The following is a 9,638-nucleotide window of genomic DNA, read 5'->3' as shown; positions in this document are numbered from 1 at the left end:
CTGCCAAAGCAGCAGCTACTCTTTCTGGGGTCCATTAAAATTAAGGCAGTTAGATACAATTACAAACATGACATTACATTTCACAACACATTGGTAATAGAAGTGACTGTGTGTGTGTATGCGTTCACGGACAGATGTATGGAGCCAGCACATGGAGACTTCCAAGATGATTGGACTGACGTACATGTACAGGCGAGACCTGGCATACACACACCCTGTGTATTCTGCACCAGGATCAGGGAACTCCTGTTGTATATGGGATACCACACAGGAAGGTATAACCACTCCGACATGTCTGCCAAGACAGCTCCAATTACCACCAGACAAAATTGTCAATAGGCACAACACCTGTATCGGCTGGGAATTTCAATGAATGATGCACAATTACATCAGCAGAACACTGCTTCTATGGAATTATGTTGTTTATTCAACATGAACCTGTTAATACATATGAAAGTTATCAGAACACTTAGTTTAGAATATATCGACATATATTCAGCAATTGCATTCTTCTCATATTACTCTGTATGCTACCGACCTATCCAAAGCTTCCTCCGGCGTCTCACCATACATCTGCCTGTATTTATTAAACTCAACCTGCTGGAGGTTGTGTTGGTGATTGCGTGAGGAGAAACAGCTGCGGGCAAGGTTCTGACAGATAGGTGTGTCTTGGTGTAGCAAGGGCAGACCCAAGAAACACCCATATCCAACCACACACCTGATTAACACCCATATCCAACCACACACCCGAGAAACACCCATATCCAACCACACACTCGAGAAACACCCATATCCAACCACACACCCAAGAAACGCCCATATCCAACCACACACTCATATCCAACCACACATCATAACCAACTCGCGTTTGGCTTCAGTCACGTCCGCCACCATTTCTTGAGGAGCAAGTCAAAAAACAAGGCCGAAATCAGCAGGTGCATTACCCCTTTAAGCTGGAGCAGGGCAACAGTTTTCAGTTATTGTGGTATGCTGCTCCCTCCTGTGGTGGTCATTTAAACTGACACCAGGACAAGCAGGATTCGGATGTAACCTTCATTAGGTTAATGTTCCTAACACAATTCAATTCTTCCAAACATAATCAGGCAGACATGAGTCAAGATGATAAACTCAATGGCACAAATCCGTTATCCACGGACAACTTGGGAGTTTTGTATGCTTATTGAAATGTGTCAACATCCAAGAAAAGATACATTCTCTGTGCCAATCGTTTTAGAGAAGGTATGTATACGGTCATGTGACCTGGCATAAGGTGTTAGTTGTGAAATAACTATAATTTCATGACACCTCACACAGGTAGAACTGGAATGCAGAGGGGGCAGAGCCAGGGAAAACAGGAACAAACCCCAACAGAGCTTTGCGACTGATTAATTCTCAAAAGCAGGTTCATTTTCTTGATAATGCTCCCCTCTGAGATGAACTACTCAGGACAGACGGCAGGATTTTTATATCCTTTCTTTTGTCAAAACCAGTCAAACGAGTTCCTCCTTTCTCTCTGAGGGCGGAAATAGGCTAACAACACACTGACCGGGGGGGGGGGGGGGGAGGATGACAGCAGTAATTTGAGAGACGGGGAGAAATACAGAGGTGCTGATAAGGTAGCCCGAAAACGTTGCACAGGCATGTTGCTGTGACAGGGTGAGCAGGGAAAACAAGTGTGCAGGAGTAGTTAGTGCTGAAATAATATAAGTTAACACATTACATGGGAAGGAAAGATTGAAAGCTTGACAATAAACAACCAGTACAGGCCTCTTCAAAACGTAAAGCCAACACTAGCTCTTTTTGCCCCTTCTGCTGCATAGCTGACCATTAACATACATCTGATCAAATGACAGAGAGACTAGCCCAACAGCAAAAACACAAAATCCCAAGTCTTCCTCAATAATAGACATCTGTGCATAAACATAAGCACCACAGAGCAATTTTCAAGACTCAATGGCCCGAATCCGAATCCAATACTTGACTGGAGTTAAACACAGGTGTCAATGGAGCTCGATCTCAAGTTAGGATGCAATCCAATGTACATACCGAAACAATAAGCATACTCTATTAGATTTAAGTTAATATAGTTATCATATATTAGATAAAAAGTTGAATTAAACAGTAGCAAGTTGGCATAAACAGGCAAGCAGATTCATTCCTTTTTTTATTTTTATAAAAAATGTACCTATAGATTGACTTTTTTTTGTTTTTGTTTAAAAAGTGACCAAATGCCCCATTTACATTTTCAAAGGAGATGCTTACACAAACCACGAAGCAACATTAACTTAGAAAAAAATAAGACGTTTTGTACAAAGTAACTCCTTTGACACTGAAAGTAAAGTATGAAGCTAAACCTGCTACTGGGTCCAAATGGTAGGGTGTCAATTTGCCCTAACGCACTGTCACATGCACACTTAAACAGGGACGGTTATGCATTAGGATCAGTCACTTTACTGAGAACGGAGTTAAAATGGCATGGAGTGATTTTAGTGTCTCTGCTTGGAGTGGCAAGGCAACAACATAACTGGTATAAAAACAACTTACAACATAGTATGCAAATACAAAAAAAGTCCATAGTTTTCCCGTTAAAAAAAATATTTTAAAAATCCCGTTGTTTTTCGGATGTTCAGATATGTGCCAATTGTGCACCCATAGAGTGGTGCCACCATCTCTCCCTTCCCCATTGCAAGCAGGCCTCACCCACGGTTCCATGGTTTGGAAGGACATGCTGATTCCACACCAGAGTGAAGAGATGGCTTCAATAGTCCCACACTTAAGATTCTCTCCGTCTCTATTGATGGCCTTCTACTACAGTTCCAGGGAAGCATGACAGTGTTGGAGGAACAATAGGCTGATCAACAAACATTTCCCACCATCACACAACAGCTGGCCCCACTTCGGTTGAGGCCCGTGAGAATGTTGTGCCCTGGACGTTGTGTTGACCTTGTCATGATGTTCAGAGGACGTGCAGCAATGGGGCCCCTGACGAGTCAGTCTCTGTGTCATGCTGGTAGTGAGAGTAGGCTGCAGCTGAGCTGGAGGAGTCATCTAGGAGGGCCAGAATAGAGAGAAACATTTACCAGCCAGCATTGGAATGGACAGAGACTACAAGGTATAGCAATAGTTGAAGTTACCACTTTAAATGGTTACTGAACCACACGATACCTTACGGGACCGGTTTCCTGGACACTGATTAAGCCTAGTCCCGGATCTAAAAGCTACATATTCTCCAATGAGCATTTTTATTTCCAGGACTAGCCTTAAATCTGTGTCCAGGAAACTGGCCCTTCATCAAATAGAAATAGAAAATGACATTCTGACAGATGATATCCTGGCACACTCCCACAGATGCATATGGTGTGAAAACACCACAATGTCCCCCCATTCAAAAGGCGCTGTAACAAGACTCCCGCCCCTCACCTTCTATTCTCACCACCGTATAACAAAAAAAGCTGTAATCAGGGTTACTCCCCAAATTCCATAATAAACCGTTGACCATTATGTGGCAGGCATTTAATGTCACCTGATACGCTGCCCGAGGGGACGACATACACTACCTACCCTGAGCAAATGGGGGAACTGAGATTGGATGCAAGGGGTGTATAAGGTGGCAGAGAGGGGGAGGTGGTATAATAGCCAGGAGAAAACAGCACATGGAAAAAGGAGGAATGCGAAGGCTTTTATTCTCCAGGAGTCACGTCAAAGCACGGTATGCCACTGGTGATCAGAGAGGTTAGAAAACGCCTGCAGCTGCACTGGGCACTACAGCTGCGTTGACCATAGACTTACCGGAACAGTCAACCCAGAGGTTAGGCCTACTTCCTCTGCTGCCTGCCGCATAGAACCCAGGGTTAGGTTCATTAGGGCACGCAGCTAGAAACATTTTAAAACCTTTTGCAATGGAAAATTAGCGTTTGTAACAAGTCGAGCTAGTCCTTCCCTGTTCCAGTCCGTTTTCTTCCGTTTGGTACCTAAATGAACACTGCCCAGGACAAGTAAAGATAACCATTCCATGAACCACAACAAGGAAACAATGTGTTATTGTTCTGAAAATATGTATTGGATCAGATATGGGAGATTATTTCCAGTTTAGAACAATTACATTGAAATGCTACAGAACCCAACACACTGTAAATAGATGCTGGCTCAGATCTGAGATATACAGTGCATTCAGAAAGTACTCAGACCCCTTGAATTTTTCCACTTTGTTACGTTACAGCCTTATTCTAAAACTGATCAAATAGTTTTTTCCCCCTCCCCTCAAATCTACACACAATACTCCATAATGACAAAACAAACAGGTTTTTAGAAATGAATTAGCAAACATACAGAGAAATATCACATTTACAATAAGTATTCAGACCCTTTACTCAGTACTGTGTTGAAGCATCTTTGGTAGCAATTACAGCCTCAAGTCTTCTGGGGTATGACTCTGCAAGATTGGGAGAAAATCTCAAAATACAGATGTGCCATTCCTCTCTGCAGATCCTCTCAAGCGCTGTCAGGTTGGATGGGGAGCGTAGCTGCACAGCTATTTTCAGGTCACTCCAGAGATGTTCGATCGAGTTCAAGTCTGGACTCCGGCTGAACCACACAAGGACATTGAAACTTGTCCCGAAGCCACTCCTGCGCTGCCTTGGCTGTGTGCTTAGGGTTGTTGTTCTGTTGGAAGGTGAACCGTTGCCCCAGTCGGAGTTCCTGAGTCCTCTGGAGCAGGTTTTCATCAAGGATCTCTCTGTACTTTGCTCCCTTCATCTTTCCCTCGATCCTGACTAGTCTCCCAGTCCCTGCGCTGAAAAACATACCCACAGCATGATGCTGCCACCACCATGCTTCACCGTAGGGATGGTGCCAGGTTTCCTCCAGATGGGACTCTTGGCATTCAGGCCAAAGAGTTCATTCTTGGTTTCATCAGACCAGAGAATCTTGCTTCTCATGGTCAGTCCTTTAGGTGCCTTTTGGCAAACGCCAAGAAGGGCTGTCATGTGCCTTTTACTCAGGAGTGGCTCCCGACTGGCCACTCTACCATAAAAGAACTGATAGGTGGAGTATTGCAGAGATGGTTGTCCCTCTGGAGCCCATCGTCTTTTTGGTCACCTTCCTGACCAAGGCCCTTCTCCCGATTACTCAGTTTGGCCGTGCGGCAAGCTCTAGGGAGAGTCCTTCCAACTCATGCAGTGGTTTTTGCTCTGACATGCACATTTCAACTGTGGGACCTAATATAGGGGTGTGTGCCTTTCCAAATCATATCCACAGGTGGACTACAATCAAGTTGTAGAAACATCTCAGGAATGATCCATGGAAACAGGATGCACCTGAGCTCAATTTAGAGTCAAATAGCAAACGGTCGGAATACTTGTGTCAATAAGGTATCTGTTTTTTTTGTTTTAATACATTTCTAAAAACATGTTTCTGCTTTGTCATTATGGGGTATTGTGTGTAGATTGATGAGGAAAAACATTGCATTTATTCAAAAATTTATTAAGGCTGTAACGTAACAGAATGTGGAAAAAGGGAAGGGGTCTGAATACTTTTCGAATGCACTGTATCTTATACAGTACACCATCTATGGTATAGGGAAGTACAGGGTCTTGATATAGTAGTAATCTAAACACTGTAAAATAAGTGGCAAACAATGTTACCGTACGAGCAGGTTTGGCCTAGACTAGCTAGACTCGGGCACGTTTTCTAAAAGAATCTCAGCGGAGTGCTGATCTAGAATCAGGTACCCCATGTCCTAGAAATCTCATTCATTATGATGTAAAAATACTAAACTGACCCTATATCAGCCCTCCTATTGTGAGACTTTGAGAATTCATATCCAGAAGTACTTACTTATTCCACTGTAGTGCCTCATCTTCCTGGCTAGTTCGTCCGACCGCGTCAGCTCTGACACTTTCACCTCAGGCTCCACTGTGGTAAAAATACAATATAGAGTTACTCAAACATAGATGTATATGAAAGAAAACGGAGACTCAATGATGTCGAAGAGATGAGACAAACACTAGTGCACCAAAAGCATTTCAGCAGAGTCATCTATGGAGACTATGATTATAGTTTTGGTTTGCAACAAACATGTGAAGTAAGAATAGGGGAAAGGTGGGTGGTTAAATGGGAAAGTAATTCATTGTTGTAATTCAAAGAATTCATTGTTGGATTTTCTGACTTAAATTGAAAGACAAAACCTTATCACCCTTATTCACTCAAGACTCTCAATACCAGAAATGCACTAGTTATTTTGAATGTATAGATGAATGCGGTAACCCTCTTACTCTCACTGCTGTTAAAGGTGTACGTCATTGTTTCATTGCCACTGTCAGGAAGGAGGGTCCCTCGGTTGTTCCTCCCGTTTGCTCGCGGCTGCTGGTGCACTGGCTCCTGGGCCTGGGAGTTGGAGTTTTTGTTCCTCTTGCCTTTGCGCGTGCTGATGCGGATGACGCCGTGCACCAGCCTGCACTCTGCCTCCCGCTGCTCCAGGTTGTAGTCCTGAGCAATGCTGCAGATCAGCTCGCTGATCTCATTGGTCTTCCTTGAGAACGACGAGTCCGACGTGCACTTGGCCAGTTGGTCGATCTGGTGCAGCGCGTAGAGCTCTAGAAGTTTCTTAGTGATGAGCGAGTCAATGTCCGTGCCGCTGTCGCTCAGGTCGTCCAGATCCAGGTCCTCCCGGGAGTAGATGGTGCTGGTGTTGCTGACGGGACGCTGGCTGTCGCCCTTGCCGCCCGTACGCGTCCGCTTGGGGCCCGACGACGTGGGATAGACCACCGTCTGGCCCCCGATGCGGACGTCCTTGTAGCGGAAGCTGTCACTGGGAGGCAGCTTGGAGGGCTGCTTGGCAGGCTTGATGCTGGGCTCCAGAGGGATGCCGCAGGTGGGGTTGGTCACGGCCACGCCGTTGGGGGAGTGGGGCTGCTCAGGGTCAGCCTTGCCGGGGTGGTCTGTGGAGCTCTCGTTGTTGACAGGCAGACAGAGATCCCTGCTGCCACAGAAGCCACAGGTGAGGACACAGCAGAGGAGAGCCTTGCAGCCACTCCAGCCCATAGAGGCACAGGAGCCACATGCATTTGTGCTCTGGGGTGAGTCCGCTGAGCCAGGGATGAACCCCAGTGTCTCTGACCCCCGCCCGCTGACGCGTCGTGTTGGGGGGGTTCCCCCGCGGCCTTGCTGGCCCTCAGAGTGACGGGTGTGGTCACCATTATACTGTTCCTGTGTATTGTGGTCGACATGGGGGTCCTTGTAGGGCTCTTGGCTGGCAGTACTGTCTCTAGAGATGGTGTGGCCCTGCTTGTAGCCGTCAGCCCTGGTGCTGTGTCCCCTGTGCTGTTTGTCGTGGCGGGACTTCTGAGGAGCCCCTGTGCTGTGGCCAGGCATGGCTCAAAGCACCCGGGACCTTTCAATATGATGGGAACAATGGAATATAAACACTTTATAGTCATATCTGGGGCGGCAGGGTAGCCTAGTGGTTAGTGTTGGACTAGTAACCGGAAGGTTGCAAGTTCAAATCCCTGAGCTGACAAGGTACAAATCTGTCGTTCTGCCCCTGAACAAGGCAGTTAACACACTGTTCCTAGGCTGTCATTGAAAATAAGAATTTGTTCTTAACTGACTTGCAGAGTTAAATAAATATCTAAAACACAGTAATTATTATGCTTACTAATCATCTCTTTTGCCAGTCACAGTCACATGAATCATTTCCTGTTGCAACAAGTAGACTATTGACGCCAAACATTGTACTAATACTGTATTTTGAGATACAGCCCATAGTTAGTTGTTGTAGGCTACTTTGCTGATACATGCAATTGGAGAGCATGCCATAGGAAAAAGTCAAATTCTGATATATTTCAAGTCAATCTATATCGCGTATCAATTCGGCTTGTGGAATTGTCACAACGGCTTTGTTTTGGATACATTTTCCGTGCGTGCACTCGGTCTGTTTTGATCGCGTAGGCTACCCAGGTATGCTACCTTTGTAGGTTAATAAAGAAATTGGAAAGTTTGTTAAATATGACTTTTCAAAAAACAAACACCTCATCTATAAGGTCACTTTATGTCGGGCTAGAGTTAAGCTTGTTCGAAATTAGGATAAGCTTCTTCATACGGTAAACATACGGAAAAGTCAACTTACCGCATAAATCGCTTGGGTTACTTTTGGCAACTCTTGACGCCGATAAAATTACGGAAGTCCGTATAGAAAACGTTCTTGCTTTGAGTCGAGTTTGTGTGTATCGGTTTCTCAACTCTCCACCTGTGTTTTCTTCACAACAAAGTCAGCCGATTCCAAGACATATAACTACCTACCAACCCTATCCACTGAAGACTATGCTTCTTTTGGTAAATTCCACAGTGTTCTGTTCCTTCGTCTGCCCGTGTAGGTTATTACCTGCGGCTACAGGTAAATCCAAATTCTACAACACCCACCCAGAGGGAAGACATGACGAGCTGAGATGTTCAAAATAAAAGTCCCCCGTGTAATAGAAGAACATGTCAAAAAACTAATAATTGCCTTAACATGAACAATATAAATATTTAAGTGACATTTGCAACACGTGTGTTTTAAAACATGTTCCAAGGCCAAATACCCCCAATGCAAATCACTGTATATGGAATAGTATTGGCGTGTAAAACAAACTGTTCTAGGTGCCACAGTAAAACAATATTTGAGGGAATACTCTGTAGGGTCTGTGGAATGTAGGCTATATATGGTGTCTTTTCATGGGGCTCTGAATAATACAGAGTGTTGCTGGCCTTTTACTCCACCCATTCCATTGCCCACAATAAGAATCACTCCGCCCTCAAACTCAACTCTGGACCTGGAAGCTAGCTCCACTGTTTGTTTTCATTGTCAGGGACCGATTTAGACCTGGCACATCAGGTGGGTGCAATTAGTTATCAAGTAGAACAGAAAACCAGAGCAAAATCTATTTCTAGGTGTCGCAATAAAAATATTGTAGGGAATACTCAGTAGGGTCTGTAGAATCCATATATGGTGTAATTTCATGGGGCTCTGAATAATACGGGGTGTTGCTGGACTTTTACTACGGCCAATACATTGGCCACAATGCAAATCACTGTATATGCATTACATAAGGGCTCATAGAGAAAAAAGTATAATTTGTGCTGATGTAAAAGTGGAGTGGGGAGTACTCAGTAGGGTCTGTGCAATCTATATGTTGTATCATTTCATGGTGTACTGAATAATATGCAATAACCCATTTAAAAATGGGTTGCCTGAACACTATACGGCACAAATGTAGCACTGTACTGGAAAAACTATTATTTGTGCCAATGTTTCATTTTTAAGTTTTTCTTTCAGTAATTGTAGTGACTTGATTTTAGCAGAATCCCAAAAGTTATTTGTGCGTTGTTCAGATGTTATGTTCCTCAACACACGCAGCCAAACAGCGGAGGTTGGCATTGGCTGTTAATTCCTTGTACACCTTATATGCGGCAGTATTATGAAATTACAATGCAAGTTTCTCCCTCTATGGAGCTATGAAAAATTATTATTAAAAATATATATATATATATTTATATATATTTATATATATATATGTCTGAAAATGTATGCTGTTGAAAATGTACTACACAGTAAGGATTCTACTCTTTAATCTTTCCTGCAAATAGGCCTACCCATGAGA

At 44.1% G+C, this 9,638-nt stretch overlaps 1 protein-coding gene across 1 annotated transcript; it reads right to left on the bottom strand.

The window, feature by feature from the left end:
- Nucleotides 1–2,007: 2,007 nt before the first annotated feature.
- Nucleotides 2,008–8,665, bottom strand: LOC110489590 (keratinocyte differentiation factor 1). Its single transcript, XM_021562327.2, has 4 exons — nt 8,126–8,665; nt 6,273–7,390; nt 5,836–5,913; nt 2,008–3,048 (listed from the first exon to the last, which is right to left on the bottom strand). The coding sequence occupies exons 2-4, from the start codon at nt 7,369–7,371 to the stop codon at nt 2,957–2,959; spliced, it is 1,269 nt and encodes a 422-aa protein (XP_021418002.2). The 5' UTR covers nt 7,372–7,390; nt 8,126–8,665; the 3' UTR covers nt 2,008–2,956.
- Nucleotides 8,666–9,638: the final 973 nt, after the last annotated feature.

The sequence above is a fragment of the Oncorhynchus mykiss genome, chromosome 2, assembly GCF_013265735.2.
Source record: "Oncorhynchus mykiss isolate Arlee chromosome 2, USDA_OmykA_1.1, whole genome shotgun sequence".
In the NCBI taxonomy this organism is placed as follows: domain Eukaryota; kingdom Metazoa; phylum Chordata; class Actinopteri; order Salmoniformes; family Salmonidae; genus Oncorhynchus; species Oncorhynchus mykiss.
The sequence above is the reverse complement of the archived record's forward strand: the minus strand, read 5'-3'. Positions and strand labels throughout refer to the sequence as shown.